We start from the raw sequence: 19,505 nt of genomic DNA on the forward strand, positions 1-19,505 counted from the left end.
AAATTGAATGTTTACATATTAAAGCCAAACATAAAGAAAGCCACATCTTCATCCTGGTACCATAGTAACACTCCATGATCTGACTTTTTTCCACAGTGAGCTCTACATTCGGCACATGCAAATACATGAACTTGGGTACTTGATCTGTAGACTCATTATTCTCCCTGATTCTCTCTGTGAACTTTTCTAATTCCGGACTTACTGACCTGAGTATAATCAATATGTTTCAACTTAGTTTCACCAGGCCAGTGAATTTATTGTCTAGATGTGTCATGGTAAGATAATACACACATCTGGACCACAGTAATGGGGCATTCTTTAAAATTTGCTTTTCTTTTATATCCGATTGTCTTTGCACCCCATTTCTCATGCAACAAAACTCAACTATTTGTAAAATGTTAGTCATATAAAGCTAATTACTTTTATTTAACTGCTCCTAATAATATAGTATCAATAGTGAAAAATCTAGTATTAATAATCTTGTATTCATAATATAATAATCTAGTTGTAAATGTTTACAGAAATGTAACAGTACTCTGTCTCTGTCTGTCTATCTGTCTCTCTCTGTCTCTTTGTCTGTTTCTCTGTCTCTCTCTTCCATGTATGTGTGTATGTGTCTGTGTGTATTCACTGGTATGATGATTGAACATATGTATGTATGTTCATATACTTTGAAGCTAGAAGAAAACCTCAGGCATTCTTCCTCAGATATTTTCTGTCTTTGTTTTTGAGACGGGTTATTTCACTGACCTGTGGCTCCTGATGTAGAGAGAAGCTGAGATATAGGAATCCCCCTTGTTTGCCTCCCATCCTCTCAGATTAAAGTCATGTGCCATGGCACCTGTCTATTTTACATTGGTTCTGCAACTGAACCCAGTTCCTCTTGCTTGTACCGAGCACTTTACCAACTAAGCTATCTAGCAGACCTTAGAGACTTAATTTCTCAACTTTTGCTTTCTGTTTGCTTCTCTTAACTTTAAATTTTTGCATCAGAGATCTTTCTTTTGAGCTTATTGTCTGTGTCTGTTATTTTGTAGGAGACACAAAATTTAATTTTATCAATGATTCTTAAAGTATAATGACATTATCTGGAAGCCAATACAAATTTGATTTCTCCTTTTTAGATAGATAATGATTCCGTTGCTTTGGGTTAGTACTACTCTAGAAATCTAAAAATTAAATTTACCCTTTGGAAGTTTCTAATTTGATATCCAGTTGTCATTTGCTTAGTTTTGGAATATCACAATATAGGATTGCTTTTCTTTTTTCTTAATCCATGCAAATACAGTGTCTATGCACATTGTCATACCCAGACATGCTATTCCTTTTCATATGTTAAAGCACTTTGTTGTTCTTTTTGATCAAGAGATGACTAGGTAAACTATTATATCAATAGAAATCAGGGCGACTTTTCTTACTTCTGCCCTTAGTTAAAAATCTGAGCTAGAGAATTGCTTTCTTTTCAGTGATTGAATTCACATCCTTTTCCTCTTCTGTTTGTCTCCAAAATACAATATCACATGATCAGGTTTTCATTTTCCTTTATCTTTACAGATGTTATAATGCAGTTTATTTGATATGAATCTATTTTACCTTTGAAATTACTCAGTTTGTGATTTTTTTTCTCTTGAAATTGATGTTCATTAGTATAAGCCAGTCATATAAATAAGTAGAAGTCTTTAGCATAAGGAGTGTGAAGGGACAAAGGCTAGGAAGACCTAGAAGGCATTTGCTGCATCTGCATAAATTAAACTTTTGTAAAAAAAACATAAGATACTCTTTACCCTACCTCACCTAGAGAATAGTGAATGTCACATAAGGCCTAGGGACAGTTGGTATTGTATTTTTATGGTTTTATATTTTTGTACATCTGTCAAGAGATTTATCATTTAAATAAGTATTTACCCTGAGGTGTCTTATAGTAAAGAAAATGTGTTTAGATTCAAACAGAAAATGTGGGCTAGAGACATGTCTCAATGTGTATAAATTCTTGTTCTACAATTATTAGGACCACCGCATGTCTACCACATTGCAAGCCTGACACTGTACAACAATTCTGGCTCCTTGAGATCTGAAGTTTACTAGCCTCTGTGTGCGGGACAGGGACAGCAGACACAGGCACAAACACATGTTCCCTCCCCCTCCCCCTCCCCCTCATCCTCTCCCTCTCCTCCCATATCTGTCTCCCATATCCCTCTCCCATATCCCTCTCCCATATCCCTCTCCCAGGTCTCTCTTAGGCACACATCTTTTAACAAAATATAAGTATTTAAATGTAATGACATTATTTTAAATGTATGCATGCTTTGAAAACTGTGTTTTCAAACTTATTAACATGCAAAACTATAACCGATTCAAACCCTTTGACATTTTCATACAGCACTGAACCTTCTTTTAAAACAACTATAGACATGTGTGAGGGTAAAAAAGTATATATAAAATGTCTCCAAACCCCGTGTTAGTTTTACTGTAAATCAAAAATCAAAAAAACTAATGCTTACTAAGTTCACTAAAGGATCCCAGAAGTAGATCTGGATATTCCTATACAAAATAATCTGATCATTGCACAATTGTAACATCTCTTTGTGTTGAGTTCTGCCTTTTAAAATATGATGATCTTAAACAATAGGGGCTAGAGAGATGATTTAAAGAGGACCTGAGTTAATTGCCAGGACTCATATAAAACTTGATATAGTGCATCTGTAATTCTAACCCTCCTGAGGCACAGTTTGGAGGACTCCCTTGGCTTGTTTGCTCAGTAGTCTAGCTAGTCAGGCAATTCCATGTTCAGTGATACATCTTATATATCTTAGTTATTTTTCGATTGCTATAATGAAATAACAGGACCAGGGAACTTATAAAGAAAGCATTTAATTTGGGGCTTATTATTCTAGAGTGTTAGAGTCCATGACCAACACTGCAAAGAGTATGGCAGCAGGCGGGCAGGCATTACACTGAAGCCATGGCTGGAACTTTTCTATCTTTGTCACAAGCAGGCAGCAGACAGAGCTAGCTGGGAATGTTGAATGCTGTTTTTGTTTTTTGTTTTAGTTTTTTTTTTTTTAAAGATGTATTTATTTATTATATGTAAGTACTCTGTAGCTGTCTTCAAACACTGCAGAAGAGGGCATCAGATCTCATTAAGGGTGGTCGGGAGCCACCATGTGCTTGCTGTTATTTGACCTCAGGACCTTCAGAAGAGTCAGTGCACTTAACTGCTGCGCCATCTCTAAGCCTCCTTCCAGTGAGACACCTCCTCTTAAGAGGACCACACATCTCAGTCTGTCTCAAACCATTTCAGCAGCTGAGGACTAAGCCTTCAGTTATATGAGCCTATAGAGGCCATTCTTACTCAAATCAAAACGTGGTCCAAAAAGTTAAGATGGAACATTAATTTAGAATTACACATTGTCCATATGTGAATTCCACTTGGATTTACACACATGGAACCCATATGTGTATACACGTTCACAAAATAAATGAACATGCGTTAGTAAAATTTGAAATTTATCTTTATACATTTAATCTAAGCTTCTTGAATGCCCAGGTTGTCCTTCATGCACTTAGCATTGCTCATACTTCGGGGTTTACCTTTCCAAATATTTTTCAAGTACCCAGTAAGTTTTTAAAGTTCAAGGTAACTTATTTCAAGTAGGTATTATCATCTGTATTCACCTCTTCCCGAAGGTTAGATTTCTCCTTTTGGAGTTGGTTGTGATGGCTTAATCTCTGCTTTTGTCTGATTATGCTTTAATATGAAGAAGGTTTAAAAATACATAAATTTGTGCTGTGTTAAAGACTTGTATACACAATTACAGCTTTGTCATTAAGCTAAATGAGGTATTAAAGTCTTAAAACTATAGTTGTAATAAGATGGAGAACTCAACCATGGCCAAGCATCTGAAGGAAACCCTAATTGACGTTGCCCTCTCTTCAGTTGTCCGAAATAGATTTGCTTCATGCGGTGTTTTTAATTGAGTAATGCAGTTCTTTTTCCTTCTGCTTTGATGGTTGTGTGGCTCTTTGTTGTATACTTTATGAAACATGTGAATATTTTTATAATTACGTTTTCATTTTTACTTTTATCAAAGGGCATCTAGTAAATGTAATATTATTTATCGTGTGATTAAGTCTTTTTTTTTTTATCAGTTATTTCTTCTTTGGAATTACAACTGCTTGAAGTTTCAGCCAAGGATTTTAGAAAGATCATCATTGAAGCCATCTCTCCAATCTATACTAGAAAGAATAGAAAAAAAATTAAATAACCTCTTCTAATTCTTATAATATAATCCAGGAAAAAAAATCTTGATTAAAATTGAGTTATAAGTGACATTTTCTTTTTTAGCTATATCATCTCTAGGAGCCTTTCTGGTTGTCAAGGGTACAACACTGAACAAGACTGTATAGGCTCCTGCCCTGTAAACCTTTTTTATTATTTTTTTAATATAATTTTCCTCAAATTTTGAACAACTTTTATGGCTAAAGGGATTTAACCTATTTTCATTTTACAATGACTTGTACTATACAAATGGTATTGGATGTTTTCTTGTGTTTTTAGTACATGTCTCCTGAATATCCTGCTTCTTGAAATAGATACATAAATCCAATCCATAATCCAAACACGTGCTATATAGCAATTAAGGAAAACCTTGGTTGCATTATGCTTAAATGTGTTTTTCTCTAATATTTTAGCTGGGAAGTTTTAAGATTCCTTCTGTCGAACATAAGATGGTGGTTGGAGGAGTACTGCTTTGATGGCTTCCGTTTTGATGGTGTCACCTCTATGCTCTATCATCACCACGGAATGGGTAGGTGCCTGAATCAGATGTGAAGGATGGGTTTAGTTTTTTTATTCTTAAGTTGGAACCTGGCTTGGGGTTCTCCTAAGAAAATGGTGTGGTGGTTGCTGGCAGCTTCATGTTTAGTTGTCTATTGTCTACATATTTTGGGTAGACATTTCTGCTGCTATCATTTAGTAAGAGGGAAAACTAACAAAGGGATTTCCATTTTTATCTGTCTTTTAGGAATAAAGGATTAGTAGTAATGTCATGGCTTTTAAAATAAATGTAAAGAAACCATTTACCATAGCACATTTGGGATGTATTAAGAAATATTTTTATCATTTGTATTCAAACAGATACAAAAATGATAAGTGAGAATATTTTGTACTTTATACATGTAGAAACATATATATCATTTACTTGATTTTAATTAAATTGATGTATTGATCAGGCCATCATTTTAAATGTTGCACAAAATTAAACTCAGAAACATAATTCCCCAAATATGTGATCTGGAAACAATTGATTTTCATTTATATTGTTTTTTTTGTTGTTGTTGTTCTTGCTTTTAAGACTGCTGGATATGCTAGACTGACCTCAGACTGCTAATCTTCTCTCTCAGTTTTTTTTTCCAGAATGATAATTTTTTAGCTATGGGATTTCACACCAAAGATTAGTATATTCTTTTAAAAAATTCATTATGGTCATCTACTGCTGGCCATTAGGACTGCCTTTTTTGAGGGGGTTGTGTTCCCTGTAGAACTCCATTGGAAGAAACTAATTTTTTTTTCTCATTTTCACGTGGTTAATTTTTGGAGACGACATAGATTAAGATGGATACCCAGCACAGCTCTTTGCCATCCTTGAAAGCTAACTGTCTTATAGTGTATTCTCACAGCATTTTCTTTTTAACTTTGCAGGTTCTTTGTTAATATATTATGACTTCTGATTTTGAATTTTTATGGACTCTGTGTGTGTATGTGTGTGTGTGTGTGTGTGTGTGTGTGTGTGTGACTGTGTGTCTCTGTGTACATGATTTTCTTGTACTTATACTTTGTTTCTTTCTCTTTGTTGTTTGTTTGCTTTGTCCTATTCTAATTTATTTGGTTTTGTTTTATTCAATCTTATAATCATTCTTTAGATGTCTCTTTGTTTTCTAAGCTGTGACGGAAAGGGTGTGGATCTGGATGGGAGGGTAGGGGAAGAGTAATTCAGAGGAGTTGGGAGAGTGGATACCACTATCAGAATATAGCATATGAAATTAGGAAAGGCAGAAAGAATTTGAGGAGGAGGGCAACCCTGTAGGAGGAACAGCAGTCTCAATTCATCTGGACCCCAGAGATCTTTCAAACACTGGACCACCAACCAGGCAGCACACACCAGCTGATATGAGGCCCCCAACACACATACAGTAGAGGACTTCCAGGTCTATGTTCAGTCAGAGATAATGCACCTAACTCTCAAAACACCTGAGGCCCCAGAGAGTTTAGAGGTCAGGTGGGGTGGGGATGGGGGCAGGAACATCCTTCTTGAGACAGGAAGGTGTGGAGGACATACGGATGTGCAACAGTCGGGAGGGGGATGAATGGGCAGTAATAAAATCTGGAGTGCAAATAAAAAATAACTTAAAAAAGAGAAAAGAAATAAAAATGGTAAAAAAAAAATACAGGATACATACTACCAAGAAGAAAATCAAATGAGGAGAAATATGTAGATAGTCTTGACAGGTGTCTTCTAGGGAGGGTTGCGGAAACTGGAGACCACTGCTGTTTCCTCTTAGTCAGGACACTGCACTGCTTGCAGGAAAAAGCTTACAACTTTCACACTCCAGGCTTGTCTGAAATCTGCCCCCATTGGTGAGAGAAGCTGTTTTGGGGGAGACAAAGACAAACATGGCAAGAGATAGAAATTCTGAGTTTAAACTGCCTCTGTTGAAGGCTGAGGGATCCAGAGGGTTGAGATACTGAGGAAATGAACAATTTATGGGTTATGTAAAATATGTTCCTTGAGTAGGGAGCCTCAGACATCATAAGGAAAAGAATTCTGAGTTACTTTATCTCATCTTGTTCTTTTAGAATGTAAAAATCAAAACTTAAAAATACAAAGCAAGTGGGCAGATAGATGCTAAAATATGTGATAAAGTAATTAGTATAAGGATGAAGTGTTTAATCTATAAACTTGGTGAGAAAATCATCAGGAGATCTAGGAAGAGAAACTAAGTTATTTCATGAATTAAAAGAAAAATAATGTCTGAATTTATGCTTGCCTGCTGCCCAAAGCAAAGTAATATATTCAGAATTCATAGGTAAACAAAATGAATTTTATTACGCTTTTGGTTGCTGAATGGTAGGGAGCTGGAGAAAATAGGGAATTTTAACTGGAGGATACAAACTTTCAATTTTAAGACATATATATGTGAGGCCTCTAACATCCAGGTTGATAGATGGGTTTATTTGTACGATACTGCTGGTGTATAATTTAATTGAAAGCCATGGCTCTCAGTTCAAGTATTAATTTAAAACACCCCCACCATGTGCACCCCTAACTCACAGACATATTCTACTCATAGTGCATAGAAAAAAATGTGATTCATTTGACTGAGATAATAAGTAACCCTACACACCTATATGTACATATTCTCTTGGGCCAGCAAGTTGGCTCAGTAGGTAAACGTGCTTACCATGTAAGTCTGATGGACCTGTGATAATACAGATAGAACCAGCTCTATCAACTCGCCCTCTGCCCTGCTCTGTTCATCTCAATGATCCCCCTGAAAGCAATAATAATAATAATAAAAAGAATAACTTTTAAAAGTTTTTGGAATGACTCAAGTAGATGCACTTTTTTTTTCTATTCCATACTATAAAGGAAAAGGAATGATCGCATCATCAGTTGGGAAGTTTGACAGAGAATGATCATTGAGATGTGTATGTTGAAGAGCTTGAGGCATAATTTTTGATAGGTACACGTTAACTTATCCTTAAATGTCAGAGTTCTGCAGATGGGCCAGACAAAACAAGCATCAAAGCAAAGTGCTTAGGTAAATGAACCAGGGGAGGAAGTGGGGGAGCGAGGCGGAGACAAAGAAGAGTGTTAAGTTTCCATGTTATTCAGTATGAAGATAAAGTAATTGTGAATACACAGTGAATGGTATAATCATTCTAACCAAAGTAAAAAGTAGGTCAGCGGAGGCCGTCGGAAGTTGAGGCCTAATGTGTTCACCAATGTAGCAAATCTGTAGTGCACAAATCACAGCCACTTTAATGTAAATAATAGTTTTCAATGTGCTGTTTACGTTTGCTCTGGTTCATCTCCAAGGGGCCAACTAGAACCTAACATTGGCTTCCTATTAAAACAATATTTGTATTAACGAAATGTGTTCTTTGATGTGTGGAGAGTGCATCCTGACCCGTTTCCTCTGCAGCTCTCTCATCTCCTTCCCATGCTACCAGCCATTTCTTTTCATCTCTAGACCTTTTCCCAGATTCATGGCTTTGTTTGTAAGCCATTTGGTTAACCAGAGCTGTCTGTTTGACCACAGGATTGAGACTGTGCCTGTGCCTGTTGGGGCTGGTACAGACTGATAGGCAATGAATCTTTCTTGTATTCTCCACAGCAAGGGTTCAGTAGTGACTGGTAAGCCCACTGAGGCCCTCCTCTACCCATGACTGACTCTTTCAGAAAAATGCCCATCATTTTTCTGTTCCCTGATAGGGTAGAAATACATTGTAATTTGACATACACCATTCAGTTTCTGTGTTGCACTACTTATTTCACTGCTACACAATTTAGTTAGAATTAAATTACATCTTTAAAATGCTCTTTGTTTTGTTTCTTTCAAACAGAAACTGGTTTGCAGGATTTTCTGATCCTCTGAGTATTAACAAGAAATACTGAGTTAGTATATTCTTAGGTGGTAAAGTCCTTATACTTTCTCAGATTAACACATCCCTCCCTCTTTGAGGTTTGTTTTCCTAGATTAGGATTTACATATTCATAAAATATATTCCATTTTTTCCCTGTTCCTCAGGTCAAGGTTTTTCGGGTGACTATAATGAATATTTTGGACTACAAGTAGATGAAGATGCTTTGATCTATCTCATGTTGGCAAATCATTTGGCTCACACGTTGTACCCAGACTCGATAACAATAGCAGAGGTAAGTCTATAATGAAGTGGTCCCATTTAACACCCCTTTAATAGAGAATATTTTGTTAGCATACAGTATTTGAATAGCTAAACTCATGTCATCAATAATTGCAAAAATGGACTTATGCCCTGACGATGGTCCAACTAGCTTGTAAGGATGACACATTATTTGGAATTCACTGTTTTCCTAATAGGGGATAATTTACACTAATTACTTGTCACTATTCCATTGTTAGAAAGAACATGCCAGTGGTTAGAAAGTAAAATGTCCTAATCAGTGGACAGGTCCTTCTGCCCCGAGACCTTCAGTGGTGAAAAGAATTGAATATTAATGTGCATCTGTCAATTTATTTATTTATTTATTTTCCGGTTTAATCATTAGAGATGGCATGGATCACTGCCTGCCCACTTTTCTGAGCGTTCCATGTTCTGATGCGATTACCTTTCTTGTTTATGTTAGTGCTCTCAGGCTGCCAAATGTTTCCTAGTTATTCATGATTACTAAAAGTTCATGATTAACTGTCCCAAAGCTGTGCTGTAATGATATAATTCGGTATAGCCATAATTGGCAATTCCCTTCTTGGTGATAAATGTGATAAATTAAGGAGTTTGTTAAATGCTTCTGCTAATTTAGATTTAATATTAAAATCCCCCTTGGTTTTCAGAGTCCTCTAATTTGAAATTACTATTAAAATTGAGTTTAGCATGCTAATAATTTCTATATGAACTATAGTTGTGGACACATAGGATAATAATCCTGTGTTGAAGAAGAGTCAAGGGTAAAGACTACTTTTGTCCTGCCAGCTTCCCATCTACAGGAATGAGTTTCCTTCTCATAGCATGGATGATTTCTCAATCGCCTTTTCTGTCTACCATTTCTCAGACCCAGTAGTATCCAACGAGTTCATGTGACCCTATTGTTTGACTGTAGATAGAAAGCGGTTGTTTTTCTGTCAGCCCCTTTACATATTACATTTGGTAATATTTTCAAAAGTCTTCTCTGAATAATTGACAATTACTACACAAGTCCCAAACTACAAAACACCCAGTACTGTTCACAGTATCTACTCCCCTCAGAGCTGAGAGTTCTACTTTGTTCTGAATTCCTTTTAACAGCAGGGTATTTTTAAATTTCATTTGACTTCTTAAAAACAGTATTTTAATTTATCTGTCAAACATCAAAAAAATATTATGTCAATTATATTTGTGACAACCAAATCAGAGATAATATATGTGACAAATCGCTACAAACAATTAATGACAGTATAAATGAAAAGTGAATACTGAAGAAAGAGAAGCAATTATTCAATACATGAAAGTTAAAATTGTTACATTGATCTTTCCACTCATTTCAAGTAAAATAGTTTCATCATCCAGGGAGCGAGCGCTTGTCTGATTATCAGTGTTTCTACCAATGAAGCTCTCAGACTTTAGCCTACTTTATATGACTTGGTTTTAGATTTTTTTTTTTTAAACAAGATGTGCTTTCAATTTATTCTACTCAAATTGAAAACTGCTTCAATTTCAATACATGGCTTTTCTGTCTAGTGGGAGGATCGTCGAAATGTAGAATTGATCTTCATGAACTTTTTTTTTTTAAAGAGATGTACAATGAATAAGTGATGGAATTGTATATAAATTTATGTGATAGCAATCTGAATTTATTACTAACAACTATAATAAAAACTTTCCAAGAAAATGTCCACCATTGCACAGTTATTTTATTAATTAAAATATTTTATATGAGTTATCATCCTGGTCAGTTGTCAAAAGTACTTTTTAGATTTTTAAAGAATTATTAGATTTATTTTAATTTAAAACACATAATCTTCTTAGATGCTGTATCAGTGGACATGTATCTTTTAGAGTTGGGATATATTACCTTTATGTATGTATGTATGTATGTATGTATGTATGTATGTATGTATATAATTTTACATTGAAAAGAGTGGCCACTTGCATTTCACTTTCAAAAGAAAACCAGGAATAACTCATGAGCTTATAGGATTGCTTTCTAGAATTCTGACTTAGGGATTGTGACAAATCTGCTATCCGTGCTTTTCTTTTTCTTTTTTCTTTTCTTTTTCTTTTGTTTTTTTCAAGGCAGGGTTTCTCTGTATAGCCCTGGCTGTGCTGGAACTCACTCTGTAGACCAGGCTAGCCTCGAACTCAGAAATCCGCCTGCCTCTGCCTCCCAAGTGCTGGGATTAAAGGTGTGTGCCACCACCACCTGGCACAATGTAACTCTTTACAAAATACTTTGGCTATAGCCCCAGCATCTAATAAGGAGCTTGATACTTAGTAGATTTTTCATCCCATTTTTTTTTTTTTTAGCAGCAAATTGAACTGAATACCTACAATATGTGTAAAACCATCACTTCTAATTTGCTAAGTATAACTTTTAAAATGTCTGCCATGTTGATCTTTCTCCATCCTGCTTCCATCATGAGCTTTAAACCACTGTGAAGAAATATAGTGTTATGGCTAAGAACTGTAGTTCCCCCTGGCTATATCTCAACATATCACACATTTATTTATATTGGTCTCGTATAAGAAAGAGATACATTAGTTAAGAGCTCAGTGTAGTCAAATATTTCTTTCCCTAAGCTTTTCTGTGGGTAGATTATCAACACAGTAATTTTTGAACCACCTCAGATATCTGAGCATGATGTCATTTTATTAAAATTGAAGAATTCGAACAATGACACAACTTGTCACAAGCCTAGAGAATACATATTTAAAAGGAGACACAATATATAGAGCTTAAAGATTTATGGGACACTGGTGGGAAGGTGTAAGTCAAGTCTCTCCTTTCATTGCTTTTGTCAATTGTCATATACAGGCTGGTAAGTATTGTCATTTCATGGTATGTGTAGGTATGTTTATTTATGTCCTCATTTATGCATATAGATAGGTTGGATAAAGATACCTTGTTTATCTTGTACAGCCTAGCACCTTCAAGCTCTTCACTCAGCAAATATTTATTGAGTACCTCCTCTGTGCTATCTGGTAAGCAATATTTTTAGCTAGCAAAAGCCACTTCCTCCACTGTGGATCTTATAAACATCTAGTAGAGAAATAGAATACGGGGATGGAAGGTGTATAGCAAATGCTTAATGTTTTATGATGCCATTGAATTAGAATCATAATAGCTAATATTAGACTCATATTGCTACTATTGTATTTCGAGCTTTATTACAGGACAAAATCCAAGAAAATTATCTCATAGGATGCTGCTTGTTACTGTAAAGAGGCATTGGAGATAGCAGAACTCCATTTGAAAATGTGTAGTCTAAGGAAGAGGTCATTAAGAGTAAGTTAGACTGGCCACAGAAATTGGACAGATGAGAAGGGCTTGTTTGAAATCTAGCTTGAAGTTAGAATGATGGTATTTAGCTTGGGTTTTGCTGTTGTTATCACAAAAAATATCTTCCGGTACATCTGTATCCGGATACCCAATTTTTCAGCTCAGTTGTCTATTTGATTAATATTTACTTATCAGTAGTCCAGGGGTATCATGACAGGTGAAAGCACTCTGTCTACAGCCTTGATGTCTGAACCATGACTCCACCATTAATAAGTCCCTCTCTTTCTTGATTCCTTCACCTCTGTGTGCCTTTACTTCTGTATCTGATAATGAAAACATCCAGGAGCTGATCTCAGTGACCCTTTCCAGTACAACCCTCTAACGTGAAGCCACATTACTACTTTATTCTGTATTTGCTGTGTTTTCTATTTCTTTGGGAGCTAGTACTCACAAGGCTAGATATAGCGAGAGAGTTATAGCAAATATATTGCATATGAATTTTGGTTTTTGGTAAACCCTGTAGAAAAAAAAACAAAATTATTTTAAGCCTCAAACATTAAACTATTTTTGAAAAGACTTTTGCTATTTTATATGTTCTCAGGATGATGATAATGCAAGGAGGGGAAGCCTTTTAGATAGGGTGTTGTACTAGAGTGTAAACATTAGACAAAAGTCTTATTGAGAACTAAGACATGAATTTGCCACCCTATCGCTTTTATCATTATATTTATTAAAATACTCAGAAACCTATGCCTCTGTTTGTTAACTTCAGTTCTTTGCCCTAAGCTTTTCTGTCATCAAAGGTGTTTGAATACTGATCATTCTAATGTACTTGATTTTAGGATGTATCAGGGATGCCGGCTCTCTGTTCTCCAACTTCCCAGGGAGGCGGTGGTTTTGACTACAGATTAGCAATGGCTATTCCAGATAAATGGATCCAAGTAAGATTCTTGTCTCCATATATCATATATGATATTTTTGTTGTTGAGTGTATTTATTAATCATGACCATTAATTACAGATATAGGTGAACTATTAATTCTCCTGCAAATGCATTAGTCTTGTGGTTTTTTTTTAATAAGGTGGTTCTCAAAATGTTGAAGAAGTATTCCAAAGCTTTCACATGTCTATTATTCAGTCAAGAGAAATTAATATTAATAAAATGTTGAGTGGAATTTTGCTTTATAAATATAGATTTGTGAAACTTTAGTAGTCTGCACTTAAAACACATTGAACTTTATCAAAACACTTATTCCTATTCATAATCATCTAATGATGTAGAAATTACTTAATTTCTTGTACTTACTACAGAATGTGGTCTTTCATTTACCAAATCTTGGACACTTATGCCTTTATTCAGTAATCCTTACCACATCTCAATCAGTAAAATGGAGTAATCTGGATGGTAACTACAGTTTCTTCTCAATGTACTTTTATTTATTTTAATAATTAAATTAATGTTGGTTCCCTCTATCCCTCTCTTTATTCCCTCTCTGTGTCTCTCTGTATCAGTCTCTCACTTTCTCTCTCTTTCTCTCTTTATGTTTCTGTGTGTGTGTGTGTGTGTTTGTGTATTTATATGCTAATCACTTCATAATCCCTAGCAAGGACTGTTGTGGTCTCCACCTCTATGGTGTATTTTACAAAATGTGGTACACATGGAATGATTTAATTTGTAATTTCCTGGATTAGCATTTTCTCGTAGCAAAATCCTCTGGAGATTTCACTACGTTTCTCTGCTACCAAAAAATTTCATGAGTTTTCCATTTACATGCCAATTGGCCACAGTTTTAGAAACTGGCTGTATTGCTCAGTTATGATCTCATCTTCAGACTTCATTCATCACGGCATACTCTTCTGAGATACCAAAACCTTCAAGATGTGATTTGATTTGGACATAACCAAAGACATGAATAAGAGACAACTGGGACCATGTGGCCTTCTTGCAGTTTTGCTTAGAAGCAAGTTTCTATGATTCTTTGAACAAAGAGGTGGCCTGAGCAGAAAAAAAAATATTGAATAATAGAGAAGTCAAATTTAGAACATAAACTCAAGCAGCTTCCCCTTTAGGAAGCTAGGCAGGGAAAAAAATTTGCATGATATCCATGGAGCTTGGAAAAGATAAGACATCAAGTACCCAGTGGTAGACTCCAGTAGAGAGCAATTCGTATGAAAGCGGAGGGTCAGCAGTGTCATGTACAAGAAGTGTTTATCTAAGAAAGAGCAATTACTGACCCAAGAGCTGGCTCTCTGAGGTCGAGGTAGGTCAGTGGCATCGCAGCAGGGTTAAAGGGCAGAAGCCATGCCGAAGAAAATGAAGTGGAAAGAAAACCAGTGTGGTCTATTAAGATAATAATTATTTTGTGATAATTAGCATTTCCACTCTGGAATAATTGTTTTAATTATCATTGTTTATGGGTGGAACACAATGCTGTTCCTGGTAAGGCATTTTTATTCAAGCCTAAAAAACTAGCAAGTGTTCTTGCTAGTGTGTTAAAGTTACAGGAAAACATAGTGTGAACTAATAGTGAAGTGAAGCAAAATTGACGACCCATCATGCTCTTGCAGTTATTACAAGTAATAAAAAAGTGGTAGTAATCTCAAAGTACAATTGAAAACGTACGCAAAACAACTCCTATCACTGACACACATACATCCATGGTATATTCTTCCATTTACATGTGCAGAACTAAACCTTATAGACTGATATATAGCAGAATGTGAATAAAGCCTGGCATTTTAGCCTTATTTATACCTTATGGATAGATAACTACCTGGCCCGGTTGCCGTTAATATTCTTGGTAGCTGATGTGATTGGAAGATAAAGTTTTTCTTTCAGTACAACTACAAACAAGGATATCGCTCACTCTATCTATATGTCATATGGTTTAGAAATAATATGTATGCCTTCAGATTGAAGCTTATAAGTTGATTTTCTCTCTTGTATGTAGTTACTTAAGGAATTTAAAGATGAAGACTGGAATATGGGCAATATAGTATATACTCTCACCAATCGACGCTACCTTGAGAAATGTGTGGCTTATGCAGAGAGTCATGATCAGGTAAATGAATATGGGTAAAGTCATTCTTCTTCTGTGTCAATAGTTACCTTTTTCTTTGTATTCTGTTGCATCTCTAACTACAAACAGTTATAGTTATGTACCGGTATGGGAATATATTTGTCTATGCATGTATATGCATAAATCCAGATTTGAAAAATATCTGAAACTTACTTTGTAGGTCTATAAATTATACTTCTGAGTTGCAGTACAACTGGTCACATAGAGTTGCAAGTATTAATGAGCTTTTGATCATAAGAAGAGCAGTGGTTTTAATCTACAGTGATAGCTCTCTCCATGCACTTTTTCTTCTTTTACACTTTTCCTTCAGACACAGAAGTCTCCTCCCATTCATTGATCACCCTGGTGGTACTTGTCCCTCTTCTGCCTCTCCTCTGTTGCAGCATGAGCTATTTCTAAAGAGCAAGCATCAACTTGTCAACCTAGTTCTATTGGCTGAGGCTTGCCACTCAAAGGCACTCATGCAGGACCTGTTTCCTCCCTTACCCAGCTTCTATTCAACACTATAGTACTTCTGCCTTTAGGAAAGGCCCACTTCTTTCAGTCTTACACTTTGCCTCACACTTACCTCACCTCAGAGGCTCCCACTCAAGTGTCTCCTTCTCTGTGAAGCCACAATAAAGCATGGGAAACTTAGTTCCCTTGTGCTTAGTATTCCCTCAAGCATTAGGCCAAGCAGAGAGTATGTTCCCATTCATTTTGTGCATACATTTGAATACTCTCACTGCGCCTACAACTCTCAATAAATATAGGAAGTCAGGATGGGAGGCACCAGTTAGCAATGTAAAGCTATTTTAATGTCTTCTATGTATGTGTGGCAAAGTTTCTCTACGTAGATCTAGCTGTCTTGGAGCTTACTATGTGGACCAAGCTGGCCTGAAACTCACAGTGCTCTGTCTTTCTCTGCCCCCCAAGTGCTGGAATTCAAGGTGTTCATTCACGGTGCCAGGATCCGTTTTTATCATTTTATCAAAAATATAGAAATCCCATTCTTTCGGTTATAAATGAAGGCAATAAATATCTTGAATTTTTTGGGAATATCTATATTAAGCAAGTTAGAGCAATAAATGTATTTGTTATTGTAGTGAAGGAGGCATGCTTTATAAATAATAGCTCTTCAGTTTTCTGCTCTTGTTCATAATGTGCACATAGACCATTGGCAAAGTCCCTGCCTCATACTCTACCTCCTTCTGCTGCCTGTGAGTACAGTAAATGTGAACACTGTTGCCCTTGCTGAATTTCATGTGTTATCCCCACTGTCACATATTTAAGTACTTGTAATAAGGTATTATTCGCCTAAACATATATACTATTTTAAACTTTAAATAGCAATTTGTTGAAGTGCAAAGTAGGCCCAGACTCAACTCACAACTCCTGAATTGGCCATCTTTCATCTTTCAACTTTCTTTAGGGTCTTACGTTGTAAGCTCTGTGATTTATGTAACAAATTAAATACTTATGTCTAAGAACACAGACTAGGAGAGAGCCACAGCGTGAAGAGTGGAGGGCGAGAGGTGGGCAAGGGGAGCTGCTCTCTAACCATAAAACTGTGTAAATTAGAACGGATGCGTACATTATAAGTATTTTAGTGCAGACATGTAGAAATCTCAACACATTGTAAATTACCAACATGTAGCATCAATGGTACATGTTTGAATAAATAAACTAAAAGCCATATGGCTAGAATAAAAAATGAAAATGAAAGTTATTTCTCCAATGGATGGCTGTGAGCATCCACTTCTGTTTTTGTCAGGCACTGGCAGAGCCTCTCAGGAGACAGCTATAATTAGGCTCCTGTCAGCAAGCTCTTGTTGGCATATATGCAATAGTGTCTGAGTTTGGTGGTTGTTTATGGGATGGATCCCCAGGTGGGGCAGTCTCTGGATGGTCATTCCTTCAGTCTCTGCTCTGAAGCAAAGGATCCCCAATGAAGGAGCTGGGGAAAGGACCCAAGGAGCTGAAGGGGTTTGCAGCCCCATAGGAGGAACAACAATATGAACTAACCTGTACCCCCCAGAGCTCCCCGGGACTAAACCACCAATCAAAGAAAAGACATGGTGGGACTCATGGCTCTAGCTACAAATGTAGCAGAGGATGGCCTAGTCAGTCATCAATGGGAGGAGAGGCCCTTGGTCCTGTGAAGGCTCTATGCCCCATTGTAGGGGAATGCCTGGGAGTGGGTGGTTTGGGGAGCAGTGGGGAAGGTGAAGGGAGTTGGGGATTTTTGGAGGGGAAACTAGGAAAGGGGATAACATTTGAACTGTAAATAAAGAAAATATCTAATTAAAAAAAGAAGAAGAAGAAAGAAAGAAATTTATTTCTCAGCTCTTTAGCCTATCTGGGAAGAGATGTGGATTTTCCAAGAATTATTCTATTCTTTTAATGAGAACAAATGGTCAGGCATGTCAAAAGTGAACCAAATGTGTCATGACAAAAGCAAATGAGCTCTGGTTAAATGACTTCATGAAAAGTCATTTAAACACATACACTTACACAATGGATAAATATAAATACATATAATATATGGTAAAAGGCTTTAGATAATTTCTACATAAATTCTTAACTATGGAGTATGTAAGAAAATCTAATAATCTAAAAATAACCATATATATTAAGGTATGTATGGACATGTATAAGATTCCTAAGATTCAGTATCTAAGATTGTCCCAGTGGTATGGATTTTCACAGGGTCACTTGACTTGAAAATAATTGAAAGAGTCCAAACTCCCAAAGGGAGGCACTTACTCAAGCCTCGGGTCAGCCGCGCACCCAAGAAGACACTGAGACCGGTACTTAAGATGTATAGGGAGCAAGATTTAATTCAGCAACAACAAGAAAGCAGACAAAACAAACAAAAAGCACATATATACCAGATATCTGGGGCCGGACCTCATGCAGCCGGTGTGCAGAGGAGATCCGGCCCCTAGCCCAAATTTTCACAGGCTTTTATAAGAGGAGGGCAAGGGGGGAGCAGGGCAGGGAAAATACAGGTTTTACGTCACTAAGTGATTCAAACAAGGGTTTTTCCAAAGTGCTTTTGCAACTGCGTCCCACACTTTGGCCATGTACTTGATTCATTGAAACTGAGGTTTTTACTCACACCCTTTATCTCAAAAATGTCCCTGGCACAGTCCTTAGTTGGGAGGGGTTGGACTGGGTTCGTTCCAGGAAACCCTTATCTCAGAAATGTCCCCGGAACAGTTTTCATTTGAGAGGGGGTCTGACTCTGGTGTGAGAGTTCAGAATGTACTCTGGGGTGAGAAGTTCTGGTGGTCAGTAATTTTCTTCTTTCATTCCCCCCTTCTTTTAGTAAATAATTCTAATCTTAGAATTTCAGATACTGCATAATGCACCAAATGAAAGACTCTATTTTAACATGGGAACAAAAACAGAACAAGAAGCATTAGTAAACAGAACTAGGCAGGGGCCCTTTTAGCGAGGCTTGAGGGTCTGGGCACGATGTAGGTGCACGTAGATCAGATCTCTGGCTGGAACTGGTGAGATGTCCTTGGGGTACCCAGCTCGTTTACTGTCTCAGCTGTTGGGATCCCTGGAGCAATGTCGTCCATGTACTCAGTCCAATTTTTCCCAGTTGTGACCAGACCACCTGCAAGCCTTTTAACTTAGCATACAGATCATTATTAACAACATAGGTTTAAACACATCATTTGAGACTATGATGGGCATAGGAGTTTCATAAAGGATTTTAAACAGAGTAAAACTGAATACGTTTGAATAGGGCATAGGGAAGGAACACCAAGTCTGTGCCAGTCTCTACGATTAATTTAGTCAAGGTCTGTCATAGAGTTTTAAACTAATTTTTATCTATCCTGAGCTCTGAGGTCTATACACACAATGTAATTTTTGACCTCTGAATGCTTGGCCACACCCTGACTTACCTGGGCAACAAAGCAGGGCTATTATCTGACACTATTGCTTTTGGCACTCTGAACCTTGGAAAAATTTTTTTACCTTCAATCATGAGGCTACTGCTGTCCGTGTACCAGCTCAAACTCTCAGGCCAAGGCTGATCTGATCTTTACTTGCCGAGGTAAGTAGCCCCCTCTGTTGGTAGATGGCCCCATGGATATGAGCTGCTTTCCATCTACTACTGTTGCTCCTGTGACAAAGCTGCTGCCATCTGTGTACCAGGCAGGCACACCTGGCCAAGGCTGATCTGATCTTTACTT

General features: G+C 36.8%; 1 protein-coding gene across 1 annotated transcript in view; it reads left to right on the forward strand.

The window, feature by feature from the left end:
- Positions 1 to 19,505, forward strand: part of Gbe1 (1,4-alpha-glucan branching enzyme 1) — a 240,595-nt gene that overhangs the window by 153,249 nt on the left and 67,841 nt on the right. Inside the window, exons 8-11 of the mRNA XM_021184815.2 lie at positions 4,693 to 4,808; positions 8,812 to 8,939; positions 13,079 to 13,177; positions 15,187 to 15,297. Coding sequence (XP_021040474.1) covers positions 4,693 to 4,808; positions 8,812 to 8,939; positions 13,079 to 13,177; positions 15,187 to 15,297 — 454 coding nt within the window. The remainder of the gene's footprint in view (positions 1 to 4,692; positions 4,809 to 8,811; positions 8,940 to 13,078; positions 13,178 to 15,186; positions 15,298 to 19,505) is intronic.

This window comes from Mus caroli, unplaced genomic scaffold (assembly GCF_978045245.1).
Source record: "Mus caroli unplaced genomic scaffold, Mus_caroli_1 scaffold_17, whole genome shotgun sequence".
NCBI classification, from domain to species: Eukaryota; Metazoa; Chordata; class Mammalia; order Rodentia; family Muridae; genus Mus; species Mus caroli.